At 32.0% G+C, this 23,250-nt stretch overlaps 2 protein-coding genes across 3 annotated transcripts in view; one reads left to right on the top strand and one right to left on the bottom strand.

Moving 5' to 3' along the window:
- LOC129229486 (enhancer of mRNA-decapping protein 3-like) overlaps positions 1-8,298 on the bottom strand; it is a 36,724-nt gene extending 28,426 nt beyond the window's left edge. Inside the window, exons 1-4 of one of the 2 annotated variants that reach the window (XM_054863802.1) lie at positions 8,047-8,298; positions 7,664-7,832; positions 4,809-4,972; positions 1,844-2,164 (exon numbers count right to left, since the gene is read on the bottom strand). In XM_054863802.1, the coding sequence (XP_054719777.1) occupies positions 1,844-2,164; positions 4,809-4,972; positions 7,664-7,832; positions 8,047-8,056 (664 nt within the window). In that variant the 5' untranslated portion in view covers positions 8,057-8,298. The remainder of the gene's footprint in view (positions 1-1,843; positions 2,165-4,808; positions 4,973-7,663; positions 7,833-8,046) is intronic. The other variant, XM_054863803.1, reaches the window with a different exon arrangement.
- Positions 8,299-8,431: 133 nt separating this feature from the next.
- Positions 8,432-13,746, top strand: LOC129230432 (coiled-coil domain-containing protein 124-like). The gene is made up of 4 exons (XM_054864831.1): positions 8,432-8,568; positions 8,680-8,873; positions 13,131-13,287; positions 13,733-13,746. The coding sequence occupies exons 2-4, from the start codon at positions 8,718-8,720 to the stop codon at positions 13,744-13,746; spliced, it is 327 nt and encodes a 108-aa protein (XP_054720806.1). The 5' UTR covers positions 8,432-8,568; positions 8,680-8,717.
- Positions 13,747-23,250: the final 9,504 nt, after the last annotated feature.

The raw sequence follows: 23,250 nt of genomic DNA, 5'->3' as shown, positions 1-23,250 counted from the left end.
ACGACTTCACCAGCAATGCTTCCTTTCATATCATGGGCATTAGATATTTCTGTATTGGATTTTCTGAATTCTGGTATGTACATAAATGCAATTAAAAATATTATTTTTTCCGTAATAAAGTATGCTAAGATAAAAACCGCATTCAAAACCTCTTAGTTTAAAAAAATTCTCTGAAAAAAAAAACTTCATGCAAAGCGCCAATGTTCCAAAACTGGAACACACTGAAAAACACAGTAAAAAAATTTTTCCTGGAAATTTTATGTTATTTCTGTATTTACTAGACATAAATAGACATAATTTCAAAAAATTACTCAAATTTGATCATCCGTCAATAGTTCGGCGGTTAAACGGTTAAATTGTTAAAACATTTAGACTTAAAATTAGAAATCTACAAGTGGAAAATATCTAAATCGTGACAATGAATGTTTGTCAAATTTAAAACGACAAAATTGGTAAAAATATTTTAAAAAGATAAATAACTACTAAGAGTCCTATATGGGACAGCAAATTGGATTGAATAACAATATCAGAACAGTCAATTAAATTATTAAGGACCTTATAGAAAAAAAAAGACACAAAAGTTCACAGCAAGATTTAAGACAGGGAACATTATAAGAATAATAATAAGTAAAAGAATCGACATTATCAGTTCTTTAACAAAGAACTAAATTTATATTGAATCTGCTTGAGAATTTTAACCTTTTTATTGCAGTAGGAATTTCAAATAAGACTACAGTACTTGAGTTGGAGAGCACAAGACAAAAATAAAGTTTTAAAGGGCTTGTTCATTAGAAAAATCCCTAGAGTTACGTTTAAGGAAACCAAGAATCTTATATGCCTTTAAAACGGTGTTTATATGTTGTGTAAAATAAAGTTTAGTCCAAAAAGTGACACCAAAAAAAAAAAACACCCAACAAGTAAGTCAAAATATGATAAACACTGTTTGTCAATTTTATTTCTCAGATCTATGACTGTTACTCAAAACCCTGTATTTACTAACATTTAAATAAAGCTCCATGCACCCCTAGTGCAGATTATCCAGATCAATCTGCAAAAGAGTAGCGTCTGAGAGAGTATGAATGTTTCTAAAGAGTTTTAAATCATCAGATCAGAATAAATCAGAAGCTATTAAAAAAAGTAATTATTGTTTGTGGTAAAAAGCTCTTAATATAAGCTCAATAAACAAAATATAATAATTGAATACTTATTTTATAAGTAAATGTGAAATTTTTTAAAATGTAAGTAACTCAAACTTTAATTACAAAATCTATGCTTAATCATCACTCTTTTCGCTACATTACTTTTTGAATAAGTCCATACCAGAGGGTTGTTCTACGTGTGTTGGGAACACTTGTGTATCTCTTTTGTTAAACAGTAAAGAACATTATAACCTTCACTTAGATTTTCTAAGTGCCTATTATTCTCCAGTCAAAGAGCTTCATTCTGGCTGTTGTGTTTTCTGGCAGAAATTTCACCTTCTTATTCAAAAACCTTATTAAAATTCACCACTATGTACCCCAACATTTTCAAAAAAAAAAAAAAGGAAGATAACAATGTGTCTGTTTTGTCATTTTATGTTGTTTAATTTCTTCTTTAAGTCATTAGAAAACTACTATACAAAAATATTTGCAAAAAGTAGACCTGTCTCATTTGATTACTAGAGGAAATAATTTGATTAAGCGGGGATCTTTAACATAGCATCTATGGGGAAATATTCAGTTTCAAAAAATTTTATTCCTATGACAGGGTTGTTGAACAGATATTAGTTTATCTGTTACTCGCTTAAGCAGGGATGACAGTATATTAAATAAACAAAAACTCATTAAATAATTTCAAGACATACCTGTAACATATTCTTTGCTATTTTCACATGGAACAGAAATCTGTCTCAGGACCGGTACATCACTTGAAAGAATATTTTCATCATGACGATATTTAGGTTGAGTTCTCTTGTTACAATCCACCAATTTTACATGATCTGCTTTAGAGAGAGCATTTATTTCATCAAATACTGCTCGTTTGTCAAATAAAGCAAGATTTTTTTCAAAATCAAAGTCTGTATCTAACATCTCACTATCTACAGGTGCACTAAAACAGGCTTCATCCTTTTCCTTGAGCCATTTTTTCACGTCATTCTTTTTAGAATTTTTTTTCTTTCCATCATCTAAAATGTCCAGAAATAAACACCAAATATGAGGATGTAAAGTTTTTTAAGCATGCTAAAAAAATAATAATAAAAATAGAAAGAGTTGCACTGATGAAATGAAAATTCATTCCCAATTCAATAGTATATGTTTAAGGAAGCATAGAAGTAGCAAAGATATGTGTGTGTATGGGGAGGGTGGACGGAAATTTTGGGGAAGAAAATTTTCCTCAGAGTAGTTCATTACTCTTGGAAAATTGGTGATAATTTTGAAGTTGGTAACATTATCTGAAGGGATCATATTTTTCCCTACCCTTACTATCCCTCTGTAGTTCTAAGTTCATTTCGCAGATATATATTATTATTATTGTTGTTGTTTATTAAATCATAAGTGGGGAGAAAAGTGCTTACCAACGCCTTTTCAGAAAAGTTTACAACAACACCGCAGCTAATTAGCTGTGATAAAACAAACAAAATTATTTAAGGCCTAACTAATTTTCAGCTGTTAATTTCTTTCCAAGAAAAAAACAACAAACATTATATTTATTTGGCAGTAGCAATTACTTATCGCTTGTAGGAGCATCACAAGAGTGCTGTTTTTTTTTTTCTTTTGCAAAATTAGCAGATTTTGTATAAGCTGATCCCTCTAATTTCACTTTGAAAAAGGTTCCAAAAATTATCAGTTTATACATGGAAATATGCATTATTTTGCTTTCAGATTTGCTCTTTCAATAAACAATTTGTGAAAGATCTGATCTTGTTTATCAGAATTTTGTGAAGGGCTCGTTTTGGTTGATCAGATTTTTGTGAAGGGTCCTTGTTAACAGACCCAAATATCCTCGGGCCAGACCCCTGAGTACTTCTGATATAGGTTGACAATGTGAATTTTGGAACATTTCCATCAATAATTTTCATGCTGAGGGGAAAAAATAATTTTTTATGGTAACTGGCTGACATTTATAAACTGATTTTAAGATTGTTTCTGAACGAAACAATATGAAGATATTTATTGATACAAGCTTCCAGTATAAAATTGTATTATGAATACAACAAAATACACTAACCTTCTTTCTTTGTAGTTAGAATTTGTGTAAAAAAAAAATTTGATAACTACATGTCAAAATTTCCCCAAAATATCCGGAAAATAAATAGGCATCTGTTACGGCTTACTTTCAATACGAAAAATTATAAATTAAAATTTAGTTTGGTATACTTTAAAAACATATATTTCTAGCTTTTAAATGATATACAATACTTTTAGTTTAGTTAATATTGACATTTTGATGCTGAGGTTCACATTTTCCTGGAATTGCCCTTAAATAAATAAAAATTTTAAGACAGACTAAGTATATATGGAAAAAAAGCTTGAATCTGAGAAACTTGAAATGTCTGCATATTCATTACCAGAGCATTAGAATTCCAAGATTTTTGCTATCTTAAGTGTCTCCAACTAATACTAGAGATCAATTTTTGTCTTAAAATCTTAAGAAACCCAAGATAAAAAACTGGTGAACAATATTAATTTTTACAGATGGCATTCGCTTAAATCAATTTAGATGCAACTGGATTGACATTTTCGAGTGGGCGAGGTAAGGAGACGAATTTACAAATCCTCATATACTGAAAACAAAAGATAAAAAACGTTGAAAATAATGATCAACGCAAAAATTTTCTAGTCGGAGGAACAGAATCACATAAAAAATTAAAACAATACAATTTTTCAAAAGCGGATGCAATCAAATTTTGAAGTGCGCAAAAAATCAGGACTAAGCCAAAAAATTAAAAACAAGCTCCAAATGCATAAACTTGATGATATTCTGCAAAATATGCTAAAGGAACTGCAACATTAAATGCAAAATTGCAGTTGACCACTAAAAGCAGCGCACAACAAGTGATCAACTTATACAGGTTTCACTGTACACCTAAACCTGTTTTTATGCGGTCTTTTTTTATGTGATATTTTTTTTTTGCAAATTTTTTTGGTGCGGTATATTAAAATTTCAATCAGGTTGGGATTCAAGTGACGAAATTATTTTTTTAACGAGTGTGAAGCAGTATCTTCAAGTGACGACATAGGCATCCTGATGGGAAGAAACTATAACCTGACAAAAATTCTTATTCGGGAAATTTCATTGGATTACTCAGCAAAAATTATCGCTTGGATTATTTTTATTTCATTTAAAAATTATTCTCTATGTGAGACTTGCCTGGAATTTAGCTGAAAAAAGTTTTTTTGAACCATCCTAATATAGGTATACAGTCGGACCTAATTATTTTGTCATTCTTCTGAACTTCGAGAAAATGACCTTATAACTAATTATATGCATAAACAGCAAAATTCTGTGTTAAATCTAATATTTTCCAAATAATCAGTTCATCAGGGAGAAGCTTTTTAGCAAATATCTTTGCCATTAATTAAATGTCAAAGAGTTTGTCAAATCCTAAAAAAAGGGCCTTAGAATTATTTTTAGTGCTTTTGAGTACTAAATATGACTTTAAGCAATGCTCTGCGATCAATACTTGAAAATAGGGCACTTATAGAGAGTTTTGAGGGCCCACGGGAACCCTGATATGAATATTTAAAATAATAATAATAATGGAAATTGTTACACTGTTTACAAGTCAAAATGAATGACCAACTGAATTAACAGAATAAAATTCTTACTCTTTTTCTTCTGCGAGTCATCACTGGGTGAATTTCTTGAACAATTATTTCTTGAAATTGATGGTGATTCAAATGCAGAAACCTTTTCAGAATCATTAGCATGAACCAAAGTATTGTTATTAGCAGTTGACTGCAGCAATGTCAAACTTCTTATATCAAGTGAACTGAAAAAAAAACCCAATATGTTTAGATATTTATAAAACAATTCAAATTTGAAGATACAAAATTTCTATTAATATTAAGAAAAAATTTGAACTTTTGGAGAGGAGGGGAGAGAGGGATCTAATCCCATGGATTTAAAATTTCTGGGGAATTTGAAGCAGCAAAAAAAAAAGTGTTTTCTATGAAGATAGGAAAGAGAAAAATTGCATTTTTTTTTTAAGTTTTCAAGTTACATTTACTCAGAATGCATGAGTTCTTAACTATTTAAATAGACATGCAATCTATATTGAAAAAAAATTTTTGTGTTAACACGTAAACATTCAGCATTTGCTATTAAAAATCCTGTTTCATAACTGCCAATGGCTTTCCTCATTCAAAATACCAAAAATAATCTTAATTAGTCAAATCATCATTAAGTCACTAATTTCAGATAGGATGTGATTTTTGTAATTGGTAAATCAACCTTTTTTGACAATAATTTATAAACATTTTTAATTTAATAAATTGGGAAGTAATTAGAACAGAGAGTTGTTTTTTTTTTTTCAGTATACTAAACTAAGGAAAATGTAATAAATGATACTAAATATTTATCAAACTTAATAGGTTATTGATATAATCCATCAACAGACAATGGAAAATGTAATAAAGGTCTCTAATTTTACCAGAAAAAATTATTTAGCTGGACGATGTTCCAAATCTACAATATGACTTTTGAGGATGTGTTCAAAAATCATCTCTTTCTGGATGTAAGGAATATCAACTATGTATTTGCATGGGACAGAAGAGCAAATGTAATCAAATCTTGCAAACTTTAATTATCCTGACAGAATGCTAAATTTACCAGTTAACCTTAGTAAAATCTTATTCTAAAAAGATTTGGGTTCAGTTTCTTGTTGATGCGGAACCATTTCAATATTAAAATTATTAAATTATTTTCCTTATTTAGGTCTTTGATTTGACTAGACAAAAAATTACCTAGAAATATTAATTATATAAGTCAAAGCTATTTTGCTTGGATAAAAGTGAAACACTTACTGAAATATTTTATTTTTTGCAGTTTTAAAATTTATATTTTACAATGAATTTTGCTACACGTATTACATACGTGGCATTCCTCGTATGGGTGTCACCCGGGTTGGTAATTTTGGGTAACACTTTTGATAAACATGCATGCCCCCCCCCCCCCCCCCCTTGCATTGCGGGTATGTAGACCTCGGCCTGCATGCACTTATGCTTTCGATAAGGTACCGCATGTTGCTCTACTTAGCAAATTAGCTGATATAGGAATAGGAGGGAAAACTTTCATTTGGGTAAAAAACTGGCTGATCGGAAGGAAACAAAGAGTAGTTGTAAGGGGAAATTATTCTAATTGGAGTGAGGTCTTAAGCGGGGTTCCTCAAGGATCAGTGTTAGGGCCTGTTTTGTTCATTGTCTTTATGAACGATATTCACAAAAATATTTCTGGGAACATGAATTGTTTTGCTGATGATGTCAAAGTTATGGGGACTGTAGAAAATGAAGAACAAGCAAATCAGCTACAAGAGGATCTAGATCATATTACGGAGTGGGCTGATAAATGGGGTATGGCTGTTAATGTTGGGAAATGTCAAGTAATATATTTAGGGCATGGAAATAAGTGTATAAGTTATTATTTGCAAGGTTCAATCATTAGTCAGGCAGACAAAGTTACTGATCTGGAGGTCTTAATAAGTCAGCCAACAGTGCAGCATTGCTAGCAACAAAGCCAATAAGATGCTTGGGTTTATCAATAGATCTATTTCAAATAAATCTAAAGAAGTTCTTCTGCCCTTATATAGAAGTTTGGTAAGACCCCATTTGGAGTATGCTGTTCAGTTTTGGTCTCCTTATCTTAAGAAAGACATTAATGTATTGGAAAGGGTTCAAAGGCGGGCTACAAGGCTAATAAGTGGACTTTCCCACTTAGATTATGATTCCAGGCTTAGAAGGCTAAAAATGTACAGTCTTGAGCAAAGAAGAGACCGAGGGAACATGATTCAGCTGTTTAAATTTATTAAAACGAAAGATGTTACGGGGCTAAAGTTTAGCACTGAAAACAGGACAAGGGGTCATTGTTTTAAGCTATTTAAATCTCAGGCTAACATGGATATTAGGAAAAATTATTCATTTCCAAAAGCTTTAGATGAAGCAGCATGCTTAGGTGCCAGTAAATTTAATTTTCATTCAGATTGAAAAAACATTGAATGGAAAATATGGAGTGCTTCCTCATACACACTACTAAAGCCAGATTTAGGCTGGTACAGTGTGGGAATTTCTGCCGTCAGTGAATTAGGAGATGAAAAGTCTTTATGAAACCAATATTTAGTCCCCAATAGTGAAGTCTACACTTAAGCCTCTCACTTTACTTTTTAAAAACCTTGTGTAATGGCAGAGGGGTTTAAATTAGCTGTAAGCTATCAAACTTGTGGAAACTCATGTTATATCCTTTTGCATAAGTCAAATCGTGTGGAGGAGTTCATTGTATTTGGGTCGCTACCCCAATATGAGCCACTAGTTGGCACAACTATGTAAAAGAATTTTTTTCACCTAGCATTAATCTAAAGACCTTCACTGCATTGCTTATTTCAAAAAAAAAAAATGAGTAGCGGTTAACAAAATCACAATATGTCAGTGTGTAACAGTATCAGCAAATATTAAAAGGAAAAGTTAATTACCTTAGAGTTACTTCAGGCACTTGGCATTTAATATTGTTCCGACTAACGTTTATTAATGATATTGTCTGATTATTGCCATCCACATTCGATATTTCACCTTCAAAAATTCCAAGTACATCACCACAGTCGACAGAAATTATGCTGCCAATCCATTCAAATGACATAATGACTGTTGAACGGATAGAAGAACTTTAGAAAATGTCAAACGCTTCAATTAAAATCAACATCTTACGAAGTAAAAGTTAAAATAAAGAACAAAAGAAAGAAAGAAAAATACAGCAAAAACAATGCAGGCAACTAACAAGTTAAATCATGAGTACTATAAAATAAGAAAGTTAAACTTTATTATGTTTTAACGTATAATAGAAATACGAAAAAATCACCGTGCCACATTAGAATGTCATACTTCTCACAAAATAAATCTTCTCTCAGAATTTCATAGACACTGGATAACGATTTAAGTTTTTAACAAAGCACAGTGGAGCAATTTTTGACGTCTACGCTGAAGCTGAAATGTAAACTTCTAGAACCACGCGCCATGGCCAGATCCACAAGAAAACGAAAGTACGTCAGCACTTCAAATATTTTTTTGTCTTTTAAGCGCTGAATAACTTGAGGTCGAGGTAGCGGAAAAACTGTTTTTATCAACCACTGATCTTTTTATCAGCTTCAAGAAATTTCTGCATTTAACATTATAATCGAGCAAAATAAATATCATTTGTTTTAGATCTGAAGTGAAGAAATAGTCTTTGTTTGTTGCAGAGGAGCAGAGGAAGAATCTGCATTTTTTAAGGATAATGTCATTATGAATTTTATTTATTAAACTAAATTGATTTTTTAATTTTAGCTTTATTGTGATAATAAAAGGGTTTATAATTCCTTTTTCTTCTTCTGTGATGCTTTAAGTAAGTTAATAAGGTATGTATTTGTTTTTATAAAGACAAAACAACTACAACATTACATTGATCTTCAATTTCATGTATAAAAATTGGGATTTGTTTTTTTTCTTATTTTAGACCCTTTGGATTTGACTAAATATTCTTAGTTTTTAAAAATGCCGAAAAAGTTTGGAACGAATAGTAAATCAGCAGAAGCTCGTGAGCGTCGTGAAGCTGTAAAAGTAGCTGAAAAAGAACGTAAAGAAAGAGAAGCTGAAGATGCTTTATGGAAAGATGATGATAAACACGTCTTGCGCAAGCAGCAGCGAAAGGTATTAATTCTTTCTCATTTTTGTTCACTTTCAGTTTTCATGCAATTTTTAATTAATTGCGTACAATTCCGTATCACCTCTAGTTCGTATTCAGGGCACTATGACGGCCAAACGATACTTGGATAATGTGCTGAGGCCGGTGGCAATCCCTTACCTTCAAGGGCTACCTAATGCAATTTTTTCAGCAGGATAACGCCCGACCACTCAGTGCTCACAACTGCCAACATGCTCTCCAAGGCACACAGATGCTTCCCTGGCCACCATTCTTTCCTGACCTGTCACCAATCGAACATGTGTGGGATGTGATTGCACACTCTGTCCCTGTAACCCTTAAAAATAGCTGATTTCTGACACATTGATTGACGTTGATGATTTAAGCATATTTAAAATATTGTGTGGGTGGAAAAAAATATATTGAAACTAAGTCGAAAATTTATCGTTTTAGTTCAATTTATCCTTAAAATAACCCTAGTGTTTTCTAAAGAAACATTGGCAGCCTCCCGAACTTTAAATTGAATCTCCATTATTATAGTGCGAGATTTTTTTCCAAGAATGAGAAAAATTATAAAATTCAACAAATTTGTATTGCATCATTCAAATTATATAAACAATGCCTTACTTACTCTCCTAACGTCTTTAGCATTTAATCACGATGTTAAATAAGATGACGATTGTTGGGGACCTCTTTTTTGTGGTCTTTCGCTCTCTTTCTGAATTCAGCTTCAGATAGTTTTTTCAACATATCTTAAAATTGATTTAAAACTATACAAGATGAGCAAAAAATATCCTGAGAACGAAGTAAAAAGCAGAAAAAAAGTTTGTGGTACGAGCTAGAGAAGATACTCTTTAGAGGATGGTTTTGTTGGATAAAGATAGTGGCTCCAATTCCTAAGCCATGGGCTACAGCCAAGGGAACAGTGTAACGATTTTCCCTTCGACCTTTGGGGTTGTGGTAGACAAGTTCTCGTCAGCTGAGAGGAAGACATTGTGTTGACAGCTTTATGACGTTTAATTGTAGAAAAAGGATATTTGAGCATTTTTGCTGTTTTGTATTGGTGTGTACTTCCCTCAGTTTAGCTCCCATATTCCTCCTCCGAGAGGAAAATTCTTATAGATAAGATATATAACAAGTACTGGTCACTCTGAGAAAACACATTTTCGTTCTATTTACTGTCCCCTCCTACTCTCTCTCTCTCTCTCTCTCTCTCTGTCTATCTTTCCCACTCTTTATCCACATTAAACCATGCAAACTATCTGCCACCGCCTGCACAGCGTGATTTCTTTTTTTTGGGGGGGGGGGTGGCTTTTAATAACGTACTTTTTTAAAAATTAAATTTAAGCATTTGTTTAGTCAGTTTAGCACCCCCAAAATCTGGCGCCCGGGGCACAAGCCCTGTCTGCCCCCCTCTGGTTATGTCCCTGCTAGGACCAGCCTAGCTGGGCCAAGAGCCTTTTGCTGGTCGTTACATTTGTATATCAACTTATGATTGTGAAAAACATAATTTGGCTTGAAGATGTGAAAATTCAATTTAATTAATTCTTTGTTTTCAGTTTTTGAGTTTCAAAGCCGTTATTTTTACTTGTAAGGGAAAGAAGCATTATATTAATCATTAACATTCTTCTGAGGAGCAAAATTCAAAGCATGAACATTTGGAGCAAGTTGGGAGACTCATGGGGATATTCCCTCCTTAACTATTTTAAAAATCATCAAAATAGATTTTTTTCTTAAGCTTTGTTTTATAATGTTTCAACTTTTGTTTGACATAAAAATCAGAGTATAAGACACTCCTATAAGCTCCATGTCCGTAATTTTTTTTTCAATATCAGAAGCATTGTATGTTACATAGTCGGAGTCGTATCATAGATCTTCAGTAAAGATCCTTCCCGTATTCAACTCCCACTCCCACTCATAGTTAAGGTTAAAAATCAACTTTGGTTTGCTTATAATGTAGCATTAATGAAAATATTTATATTTCTGGTGCTGCAACACTCCCATTGTTTACCAATTCTTGATATAATAAAAAATAATGGAGGAGGCACATCCCCATAAAAAAAAATTTCATTAATGCTATATTATAACCCATGCTTAGGTTCCTTTTAAATCTTAATTATATCTGTGGTTGTAAAGTGAATAATGCAGGTTTGCAGGATAATTTCTTTAATGAAGCTCTGCAATGCGACTCTGACTGCAACATGGGATGTTTCACTAAAGGAGTGCCCTTTTATCAGGATGCGCTATGCTCCTTTTTAGATCTAGGGGAACACAAGAATATGAAGTTAATTTATGAGTTACGATACTGTAAATTAATTTGTTTAAAATGCTTTTTTCTGACTTGTAATGACATTTTTGATTTAGAGTCCTTATATGCACTCTAATTTTTGCAAATAGTGGTAATCAACAAAGTAGAAATAAATATATACATTTTTAAAAATTTTATATAAATTATGGAAGTAAAAAAAAAGGAGAAAGACATACAGTGAAACCTGTGTATAATAATACTGTCTATAAACGATAACCTGTCTATAACGGTATTTTTTTAGGCCCCAACAGTATCGTTGTAGACAGGTTTTACTGTATTTTGAAAGATAAAATGTTCAATATTTAGAGCATAAATCTGCAGATTATTGCATCCACATATGTTTTTAGAGTTGAAGTACTTCTTGGACGCAGAAAGTTTTTTGAATTTTCGATTTAAAGCTACAGGTACAGTAAACTCCCAATTATCCGCAGAATAGGGTGGCACAGTAACCACAGATAAACAAAAGCCGAATAATAGGTGAAAAAGGATACTTAGTGTCTACAGTAGCTCACTAGTGCAGCCAGAAATACCTTCTGGAAGGGTTTTTTTTTTAATCAAAAATACTTTCTTTAGAGAGTTTTTTGATGAAAAATACCTTCTGGAGGGGATTTTTTGATCAAAAATACCTTCTGAAGGATATTTTTTTTTTTTTTTTTGATGAAAGATACCTTTTGAAGGGGATTTGTTGATCAATAATGCCTTCTGAAGGCAGGGTTCTCACAGGCCCTCAAAAGCCCCTAAATAGGCCCTATTTTCAAGTATTGTTTGTAGGGGCCCCTCTAAAGGCCATATTTAGTACTCTGAGGCCCTACAAATTAATCAAAGGCCCTATTTTTCAGGATTTGTTAAACCATTCGACATTTAATAAAGAGGAAAAGACTTTTGCTAAAAAGCTACATCCTAATAAATTGGTACTTTCTAACACATTGGATTTAGTGAAGAATTTTGCTTTTTATATACATGCTTATTCATTAACAAATGCATATAAATTGGTTATTAAGACACCCCGCTTATAAGGTCAGTTTCCCAAAATTCCACATAGTGACTTTATAACGAAGTCTGACTGTATACCCATTTATGCTGCCGTGTGTAGGTATCTGCAGAAATGAGGTTTCGAGATATTTGAAGAAACACGTTTTGGGTTCAATACTAACAATAGGGAAATGTTGGAATTAGACGTCTTTTTGCGCCTTTTTTTCAGTGGAAACCAAGTATGCAAGCTTGTACAATAAAGATAACGTAAAATAGATGACAAAAATGCAAAAAAAAAAATTAATAATTTGCAGTTACTGCCCTTTACCTGCACACGGCAATATGTGTGTGTGTGTGCATGTTTATAAGCGAACTTTTCAATATGAAAAAAAAAATCTTGTTGTGCCACTGCCGTGAACCAGTTCTATGTAGTTCTCAATGTGCTGGATAAAGGCCATATAAAGGCCCTATTTTGTTATGTACTAGAAGAGTGGGAACCCTTAAAGGTTTTTTTTTTTTTTAAAATCAAAACAGCCCTTTTTTATGCATAAACTACTGTATTACAATTTGCATTTATGTTAAAACCAGTGGCTCTAAGGGGGGGGGGTTCAGCCCCTCCCCCCTTCGCTGTGCCACTGCCAAAACTAAAAAACATTAATAACATTCCCAGATACATTTAAATTATAAATGAAAACATTGCTGCATTGTATCTACTAACATTGAATGTAAAAAATATAAGTAAATTCTAATTAAAGCGAACAATAACACAATCATACGTATTAAAAAAATGTGAGAAGACCCGCAGATAATCCGAACCCCTGATAATCGGGAGTTTACTGTATAAATAAGCTTCTAGATATATCTGCTATTTACCATCCCATTTTTTTTCCCCCAAACATGTTGTTTCAAACATTTGTTCAATTAATATTCTGTTGAGAGTTTGTAAGAGTACTTTTTATTAATTATGCAAACTTTGTCATTTTAGGATGAGCGTGAAAAGAAAAAACAAGAAACGTTGGATAAGAAATTGGCTAGTAAATTGGCATATGAAGAAGAAATGAATTCTATAAAATCTGCTAAGCCTGTAGCGCCAACTAAAGTCACTCGAGCAGATATAGCAAAAATTGCTCAGAAACCGCCTGGTATTATTATTTTTTTAATTATTGAAACAATTCTTTCATGTGCCAGTTTTTTGTTAAAAAAACTATTTGTGAAAAGAAAATTTGTCGATTTATGCAAAAGACTGAAAATAAATTTCTCAAAAATTTCTTTCTACCATTCAATTTTGTGTCAAGTTGGCAATCATTCCAAACCATTTCCTGCAGTGAAATTACTATTATAAAAATATACAAAAAACTAGAGAAAATTTTTAGTGCCAACCAGGTGTGGCTACAACAATATCCTAAAACTTTATTCTAAACTATCTAACCTTAAGCAGTTCCCAACACACACATATATTGAAATTTCACTATAACAATTATTCTGAGTCCTATTATTTTGATTCTTTTTTTCAGGAAAAAAAGTTAACATTTTCCCAATAACATCCAGGTCTTTAAAAAACATGTAACAATCACTGAATATTTTTAGACCTTTCATCATAACTGGATTTTCATAATACCAGACCCCGAAGAGTTCCTATTTTTCCTACTTTTTCCTACTTTTTAGAGCTCTCTCCTTATTTTCCTACTTTTTCCTTTTTTTTCCTATTTTTTCTTTCTTTAGTATAGCACTTCTAATTGCATTGATTCTTATTTTTACAATGCCGCACCGATAATTTTATGCATGTTTTGGTTTTGAAAAGTTAAAGGAATAAACGGATCCTTAGCTTTTCATTGAATGACTACAGTAATTTCTGGAAGGAACGCCGCGGCGTTTGTGTGTTTAAAAGTTAAATTTTCGTAAGTGAATTTTTTTCCCGTTGCGGCGTTTATGATCGACTTTTCTTTTTATTGCCCTGACTTCAGTCCTACTGTATTAACGAAACAAAAAAATAGGTACTAGCACATTCTGATGCAATTATATATTATTTACTCATCAATTAGAAGCTTTAATTAAAGTCCGACTGTTCAAAAAATGCGGGAAAAACCGAATTTCCTATTCGCAAATTTTTTGTATGATTACAAGTGAAATGGAGCTCTATTTAAACAGAAAGTCAATGTAAAACCTTAAAAGGAACATAAGGAAGCAAAAAATGAAAAACTTGTACGCTGTAACATATTTTATTGATGTTAGTATAACAGAATAACAGATTACAGATAACAGCGACAGATAACAGAAATTCGCAAAAACGGATCACTTCAAAAATAATCGCGGAATCTTTTTTCGTACATAAATATGATTATTGTTCATTCTAAATCATAAACATGATTGTAAAATTTATAAAATTTCATTTTCTTTCCTTGCAAAGAGTGTATTTGCAAAAAAAAAAAGCAGCAAAACCTGGATGGGCAAAACGTTCCCGATTTTTGGAGAAAAGTCGGAAATCAATTTAAATGCAATATTTTGTTTTCATTTCTTCACATTTTTAAAGTTGGGGGATAGAGCTACAAACTAATATGTATTTTTTTTTTCTTTTTAATGGGTATTTTCTACTCTGATATATCATCAATATCGAGGAGTTGCTCATCATTTTAATGTGCTGTGTTTATGGCAATACGACATTTCTGAGCATTTAAAATTTTTTTTTGACAGACTCTTACTTTGTCGGGGTGCGGCAATTATACCGATGCAGCGTATCAACTGTAAGTTATTGTACTTAGTGTGCCTGATCAAAGGGAGGGGGGGGGAGTGGAGAAAGAGATATATGCAGGCATTTGATGCCAAGTGCTCCCCCCTCACTCTCAATTTCATGAACAATTTCCGAATGAATATTTTTGTTGTATGGTGAGGATTGAGATAAACTACATGCCTTCCCTTTTATGCACAGAGAAACATTAGTAACTGATCTTTGTCTTTGATAAAAATTTTATGTTTACCATGCATGGATATTTCCTTTTATTTTCGTGACAAAAATTTTGGAACAAGAAGGAGGTAAAAATCATCAAACCATTAAGACAATATTCGTTTTTATTGCTTGATTAAAATTAGAACTGGCTCAGCACTTTGATTCCCCCCCCCTCCACAACCCCCTCCTCCGGAGGTAGCTAGCGAAGAATGTATACTGAATGCAAATTTTATCTGCAAACAACAAAAACCGCACAAACTTGTATAGCTAAGTATTAATTTTCCAAAGCCAGGGAGGGGAGAAATTGACCCCCATAAATGACGTGCCTGAAACAAAAATGTAACTTGAATGCTAAAAATACATAACACAGTACAAACCCTTTAGTTGACTTATTTCGTTATTTATTTAGTTTAATTATTTTACTATAAATTTTATGTCCCATATTTAAGAACACATTTATTTTAGTTCTACATTTTCAGTCAATTTCCTTTTTTTTTTTTTTTTTCAAATTAAAGCATCTGCTTCTGTTTATGCAAGAATGCGTATCAGCTGCTAATTATTTTTAACTAAAACTAATTAAATATTTGCTTTGCTTTTGTATCATAGTTTATGATAACAGGAGCTGAAAGTGATAGTATTTTTAAATGATAAATGGATGCACTCAAAGGAATGTTTTCGTTTTTGACAAAACAAATCTTTAACAGAAATGGTTTTATTGAGCCAAAATAGGACGCTATATTCCATTTTATTCTTTCACACTTAAAAATGTTAGTAATGTATCGGTTAAAGGTGTTTCTTTGTTTAGATTTTATTTTCATATTTTTGTAATTAATATCTTTGTTTCCACCAGTTTATTTTTCATACTAATGATTGTCAGTCGTCTTGACGTGTGTGTAGTCCTATCTCTTCCTATTTTTTCCTACTTTTTTAAGTGATTTTTTTCCTACTTTTCCTATTTTTTTAATTTTTGATTCCTTATTTCCTGCTTTTCCCCCTCAAAAAACCACTTCGGGGTCTGTAATACTAATTTTAGATTTTATGATTCTTATTTATTGAAAAACTATTCATGGACACTTGAAAAGAATGAAATATAAAACATCTGTTAACGCCTCTGCGCGTGTCCCCGAGCAATGTAGAGCAATGCTTGGGTTCTTTGCTCTGGATTTGGCTAAGCAACCCTAAAGCACCTTTTTCGGAGAGGTGTGTGAAACCTATCCCTCTCATTAGATGCTCTTCAAACGTTAGCGGATGCAGCTATAGGGCTCTCGCTCCCAACTTCTATTTGTATTAAGAGGTATATCCTATTCCTATCACATATGCTTAACTTGTAAGTAAATTGTGTTGTTTGTTTTACCAACGACTCGTCAGTGTAGTCAAAAATCCTAAAATAAAGCCCACTGCTGGAAAATTAGTTTTCCCCCTGGGCCAGGCGGCTTCAACATCTATACCCAAAAAAAAAAAAATACATTAATGAATACAGGACGTTGATGGTAAGAATTCAATATTTAACAAAATTTCAATGTTTCAAAAACATTAACATCACTGTTTCATCCTTAGTTTTGAAAGTGTATATATTTAAATGGATTTATATTCTCTAAGAAAGTTTAATTTTGAAGCATTTTAAACATTTTAAAGAAATTTGTAGAATTTGTTCTAAAATTTTTCTAACATCAAAAAACAAAAATTTTAAAAGATGGAATTTTCTTGTGTAAACTTTATCAGTTGTTCTCTATTAATCAACCTCTTTCACATACTTCCCTCTCAAAATGATTTTTCTTTGAGCGAAATATTATTTTCTGCCTTATAATTCTAATTATAATTAAACTCATGTGATGGTACTTCATGATTTTTAGTTCTTCATAATTTATTTCCATTTTGTAGCTTTCTAATATTGCACGTTTGTGTCATAGTTATTTTTTGACTCATAAAGAATTTATGAAATCAGCTAAAGATTTAATGTCCTTATTGTAATTTTTAGAATAATGATTTTTCAATTATTTTATTAGATATAAACTTTTTGTGAGTAATTCACCACTTGCCTTACAAATTCAGTGTTTTCCTTCAGACTTTCACAGCATTAGTTGGAGAAAAAAAAAAAAAAAGCTTCATTCAGGGCTGGCAAGTTTCTGCCGGGGCGGTTAAAACCACTGGTAGAAACCGGTTAAAACCGGCATGGCAAAAACCACTTTCTGCCATATTTTCGGCAGAAACTGGCAAAAACTCTCAAAATGAGAGAAAAAAAAACTATTGACAGACAGTAGAAATTGCATGGAAAAAGTAATTAATTGTTAACCAAAGCACAGTTTAATTCACAATATTATGACAATTCAGAATCAAATGTTACATTGTTTGGACCCGTCAGTTGCTTCTTGGAAAAGGTGGTTCCAAAAATCTAAATAGTTTCTTAATTTAATATGCACGAATAAAAGAAACTTTAGAATATTCTTGCAACAGAAAAGCTAGCAGGCAATGCATCAAGGAACAAGCAATATTCATGAACCTTTCAAATTGTATATTTTTTTTAACTGGTCCATCATGTAGTAACTAGGGTAGTGGTAAAAATTCAAGTAGAAAAATTAGTTTCAAGAAGTGGGGCCAATTTGTTTTGCAAAGCTGTGATATTAGGAAAAAAATCTAGATTAATATTGGCAAGTAAAATTTGACACTTTCTTCTTGAAGCACATGATAATTTCAATTATAAGTAATTTAGATGAAGCTTATTTGCCAGCAAATTACTAACAGTAATGCTAGTTTAACTCTGTATGTCACTCCTCTATCCTAAGCACCCTTGTGATTTTCGTCCTTTGTTAGATTAATCCAAATATTACGAGCATCAGCAATTGAAAAGTTCCCTTTCTGAACAAAATCAAGGGCACTAGCATAACATTTTATTTTTTACAATAATGAAATGAAGTTTAATTTTTTAGTTTACCTAAACAAATATCATTTAGTAATTACTTTAGTTTTTTAAGACAATTTTAAGTTTTTGCCGGTTTTAACCGGTTAAAACCATTTTCTGCCACTGGCATGACAAAAACTAGTTTCTGCCGGCAGAAAGCCAACCCTGGCTTCATTGTAGATTGTTTATTCTTACTGGAACCTTCTACTCATGCTCACTCATGGAGCTGACCCCTTAGAACTGGCTGTAGTACCATTTGGTTTTCTTACTCACTTTTATTCAGGCCTCACACAGACAACTATTTTAGTTATTAATTTCGGTTTGCTTCAATACAACATTTTGAAAAATGCATGATTTTTTTTATCAATACTACAAAGTATTAATATTTGGCAACACTGCAAAAATTCGTGTGAGATGGTCAAAAAAAGAAATAATAATAATAAGGTAGTGTATACACATTGCGCATGCGCACCCTGGCAACAGTAGTGACACATCTGAAATAGTTTTAAAAACATACTAGTTATTTAAAATCTAAGTTTAATGCTTTTCTTGCCACAAAAATTTCCAAGTTAGTTTACATAATTACTGTATGGATATATACCAGTAATGGCATAAATGATATGATTAATAGTGATATATCATTGAGATTTCATAAATGAAAAGAAAAATTTTCAATTTTTAAAGATAAAACTATTAATTTAAACTACAAAATCCAACAATTAAACATAGTGTCATAAATGTTTAGCACATAATGGTAGTGTTAAAAAATAAATCAGCTTCAAACCTTAATTTTCTCAAATGCATTTTTTTTTAAAGTTGTGTCACTTCTGTTGCCGGTGTACATATCAATAGTAAAGAACAGCATAATATGCATCATATTTGTTCCCCCCCCCCCCCCCCCGCGCCAAGACATTCTAAAAGATTTAACATTATTAAAGAAACACATATTATTGTATTTATGATTAACATCATCTATTTTGCAACATGCAAGGACGTAGCCAAGGGGGGGGGGGGGTCCATTGGGTCCAGACGCCCCCCCCCCCTTCCCGGAAGACCATTGTCTGCTTTTCGTCAGTTGTTGCACCTCACGTCAACAAAAAATTTTCAAAAGAGAAAAACCTTTTGAAACCCGTCACTTTTCCCTTAAATATTCCCATTAATCGGCAATTTTCCCCGCGTCCGAGTCAATTCAGAACACGAGAACCTCGTGCAACTTCTGTGTCGCGTAACTCGTCCGAAAATGACGAATTTCCGTTTCTTCTTCCAACTACGCTGGGTTGTGACCTTAAAATTCGGCCCCCTTTCCCTTGGTCCACCAGATTGCCATTGGCGTTTTTTTTTTTTTCATTCTTTCTTCTTGTTTTGACTATTTTCCCGTTTGGACTTGATTTCCTAGACACATGCTGCATGAAGGACAGCCAAAGTGGGGTGCATCCCTGGTGAATCGGTAGTTGAAATTCCTATTGTTTTCTGTTTTAACACACAGTATTTTTCTACCACACACGTATAGGAAACATATCTAGAACAAATTTGTAGTTAGAAGAAAATTAAGTTTACACAAACTAGATAAGTTGTAGCTCCCTTTTAAAGTTTTCTCAACAATACGAGCAATTTTATGTGTTAATGTGTTTTCACATTTAAAAATTAAGTTCAGACAGCAATAAAAAAGAAATTCTGCACATTTTGTGCATTTGAGGATGAGAAAAAAAATGAACATTAATTACTAATTTATTTATTTTTGCTCTTTATATTTTTGGGATGATTCATTTCAGATTCATTTTATATTTTAATTAATAATCTTATTTAAACTTTGAGTTTATTTTTAGCAATAATAGATTACTAGTGTCCCCAGAAGCTTACAACTTTTGCACTGTAATCCTGAAAAAGGTTTTTTTTTTTTTTTTGAACGTTTGTTTTATTTTTAGCTCAAGATAACATTGAGAAATTTCTCTCTCCTTTCTGAGAAACAAACTAGATTTTTTACAGATGTTTTTCCACCCAATATTTAAACATGACCATGAAACATATTAAATGCCCAAAAAGAACTTGTATTTGGAGGTAAAATAAGTGAATACATAAAATTTGAAGTTGATGCAACGAAATTACTTTTCGATGTATCAAAATTTTATAAAGCGAAGAATGAAATTGAAAATTACTCGAATATTTTACTCTGATCAGTTTATGAAATTGCGACCATATTAACACATGTAATTTAAGAGTTATTATTTGAAATTCGTACTTTTAAATTTTACTGAATTGTGAGTCTGTGGTCCCAAGAGAAGAGCCGCTAGCTACCAATACCTACCCATATTAATTACATAAAAACGATTTTAGGGCTTTTTAATTGGATTTGGCCAGAAATTATTCAAGTATCAACATAGTGGCAGGGATATGTATGTTGTCCCCATTAAACGCCAAGTCTCCCATTTTGGGACCATACCATATCTCCTAACCTAATAAATATTTTTGCGAAATTTCAGCTACATATGATTAGAGATGTGTATTGAATATCAAAACACATGAAAACTTAAGTATTTTCAATGTGGTTCATATAGCGGCGCTTAATGGGTTAAACGAGGGTTAACATCTTAGCCATTGAAACTTGACCCCTCTAACAAAAATTTCTGGATCCGCCCCCGTAAGAAACCTATAAGTTTTGTTTCCAAAAATTGGCTAGCTTTATGCATACATATTGTTGAAAATGTATCTAATTTGATACTGCTGTATTATCGCAAACGGGACGAAGACTACCATAATGATCAAAATTTGACGTTTGACTCCAAATTTTAAAATTTTCGAGTCGAATACTTGCTTACTGCTAATAAAGATAGTAAAGTAACCAGGTTATAATCAAATATTGTTACGATAATTCGTAACAGAGCGTATTGCCATTTTCCCTGTAGTTGTTTACAATTATTTTTTTTAATTTGAAAAAGACTGATTTATACAGAAGTTGTTTTGTATCAGCAGAATAAACAGAACTCGTGTTTGGTGGTGAGATAGGTGAGTGCAATGCCTCCTCTTGATCTTTTAAATGAAGCATCAAACTGAAAACATCAGAGGAAAATTACCAATAATGTTCAAATCATTCATGACCTTATAAAAAAAAACATTTATAAAAAGCAATCATTTACATTTTTCCCAAAATGTTGTTAAAATAAAAATACATAGATGCTTAATTTCATTCATTATACATTCCATTATTCGCCAGGTAAAAGATCTCCCAGGTATTTGTTTGACTTGATAAAATTAAACCCCTAGTGCAGTTTCGCATCGCAAAGAGCTCAAGTGTCTCCATCTGGTGGAAACTTGGTGTCAAAATTTCCTGTGCCAGTCATATCCGCGCCTTAGTGGTAGCATATGAAAGACTAGATGCCACATTGGTGGTTCGCACTAAGTCTGAAAAGGCTAAAGCCTCTAACGAAGCCCTATTAGAAAGAAAAAAAAATACCATAACGGATCCTAAGATAGCTTATTTTACCAATTCGTTGCAAAAAAATAATAACAATAAAAAAAAACGGCAATAACCCCCTCATTTTTCTGCATAACATAATATTTGTTTGAATGTTCTAATGTAATTAGAAAATGAAATATAATTATTTTAAACTAATTTCATGCTGAAATGTAGGTTAGCTTTCAATTGACAATTTATTGTTGAACAATGCTTTTTTTAATGTATCTTACTTTTAAAGCAATATAAATATGATTTCCACACACATACATTGATGACTGGTATGGATTAGCTAGATTAAACAATTACTCGACATACAGCTTATCAGAGCAGTTGAGCTTTTTTATGGCTAGACTGTTACACCTTAAGAAGTGTAATTATTCTTTTTGGAGTTCGGGTGATCCCAGTTTTGAATGTTGCAGGACCCTTTAGTCATCTTTTTTTTTTGGAATTTCATGAAAATAAATTTTTTTTTGTAACATGTTAAAATAAATATTTTTTCATAAAACAAGTAAAACTAAAAGAACAAAAACAAAATTGATCAATGGAGGTGAATTGGAGGGAATATACTTTTTGCAGAGTTCATCCAATAAATTTAAAATATATTATCAACGTTAAATTTTTGCCCCAGTAATTTCCTTGTAAATGATCCAAGCATTGATATCTGCTAGGTCAAGCATATTTTTAAAAACTTGCATCGACTACCATCAGGAAAGAGATTTAGTAGAATATTTTCGAGCTGACTGATCAAGCACGTCTACCCCGCATTTTGATGAGTTGTAGAAACTAATAACATTGGGTTTCTTCTTTTAATTGCATTGAACTTCGACAGTAGAGGCAAGGTTCTAAGCAATAACACATTTTTGTGTTTATTTCCTTGGTGTGACATCAAAGTAGTGTTGTCATGCTTGATCATCTTGCTTGAATACAATTCTTTTTTTTCTTTTTTTGGCTCTTGAAAAGCCGAAACTTGATTCCAAATTTGTCTGGTTTCTGCAGCATGTAGTGTGTAAATGGGTAGCGAGCTTTGCTGAGGGAATGGTGTTTTTAGGCAGTGAAGTTTTAGCTAGAAGAATGTTAAGCATATATTACAGCAGCATATGCCTTCCTGAAGCTTAATAAATGTTATTGTTATCAATACATGACTTGTTTATGAACCGAGGCATTAATTGTTGGTTCTAGAAAGCCTTGTTTTATTTTCATTAAGAGTTGACAGAGCTCTAATAAATTTGTTTGAAATATTTTAACAAAAATTTTCAAACTTTAAATTACAGGAAGCACTTGCTGATGAAATGAAAGCCTTTTCAGAACAACTGAAACCGTATCCTTTTTACTTTTAGCATATTAAATAAACATTAATGCTGGATAAATTATAATTATCAACTGTTTTAGTAGCATACATTTGTGTTTACATGGATTCAATTGTTGGTTAGAGCTTAGTGGCAAAACAAATTCGGTTTCAAAGAACATTTTGTCTAGTTACCACCAAGGTTGGCAAAAATAGTTTTTTTTTAAAAGAAAAGTGTTAAAAAAAAGCTAAGGTTTTTTTTTTTTGCAAAGAAAAGGTTTGGTTTTTTTTTTTCAGAACCTTCACACTCATTCAGAAACTTCAGAAAAAATATGTTTACTAGAGACATTTTACATTAATGCAATTTTTTTCTGTAAAAGTTATAAATATTTCAACTAACAATGGTTTCGATATCGTTGGTTTGGTTGCAGATAATTTTGCTTTCTCTGTAGAAATAAGAGTTTTTTTTTTTTTTTGGTTAATATAAGTATGATAATCAATTCAAATTAGTTTTTTTTTCTCC

The sequence above is a fragment of the Uloborus diversus genome, chromosome 9 (assembly GCF_026930045.1).
Source record: "Uloborus diversus isolate 005 chromosome 9, Udiv.v.3.1, whole genome shotgun sequence".
Lineage (NCBI taxonomy): Eukaryota > Metazoa > Arthropoda > Arachnida > Araneae > Uloboridae > Uloborus > Uloborus diversus.
Note: the sequence above shows the minus strand (reverse complement) of the source record. Positions and strands in the feature narration are given on the sequence as shown.

Excerpts from the sequence above, each read along its gene's own strand:
- LOC129230432 (XM_054864831.1), top strand. The coding sequence starts at position 8,718 with ATGCCGAAAAAGTTTGGAACGAATAGTAAATCAGCAGAAGCTCGTGAG. Across the intron at positions 8,874-13,130 it reads TGCGCAAGCAGCAGCGAAAG|GATGAGCGTGAAAAGAAAAA; the intron begins GTATTAATTCTT and ends TTGTCATTTTAG.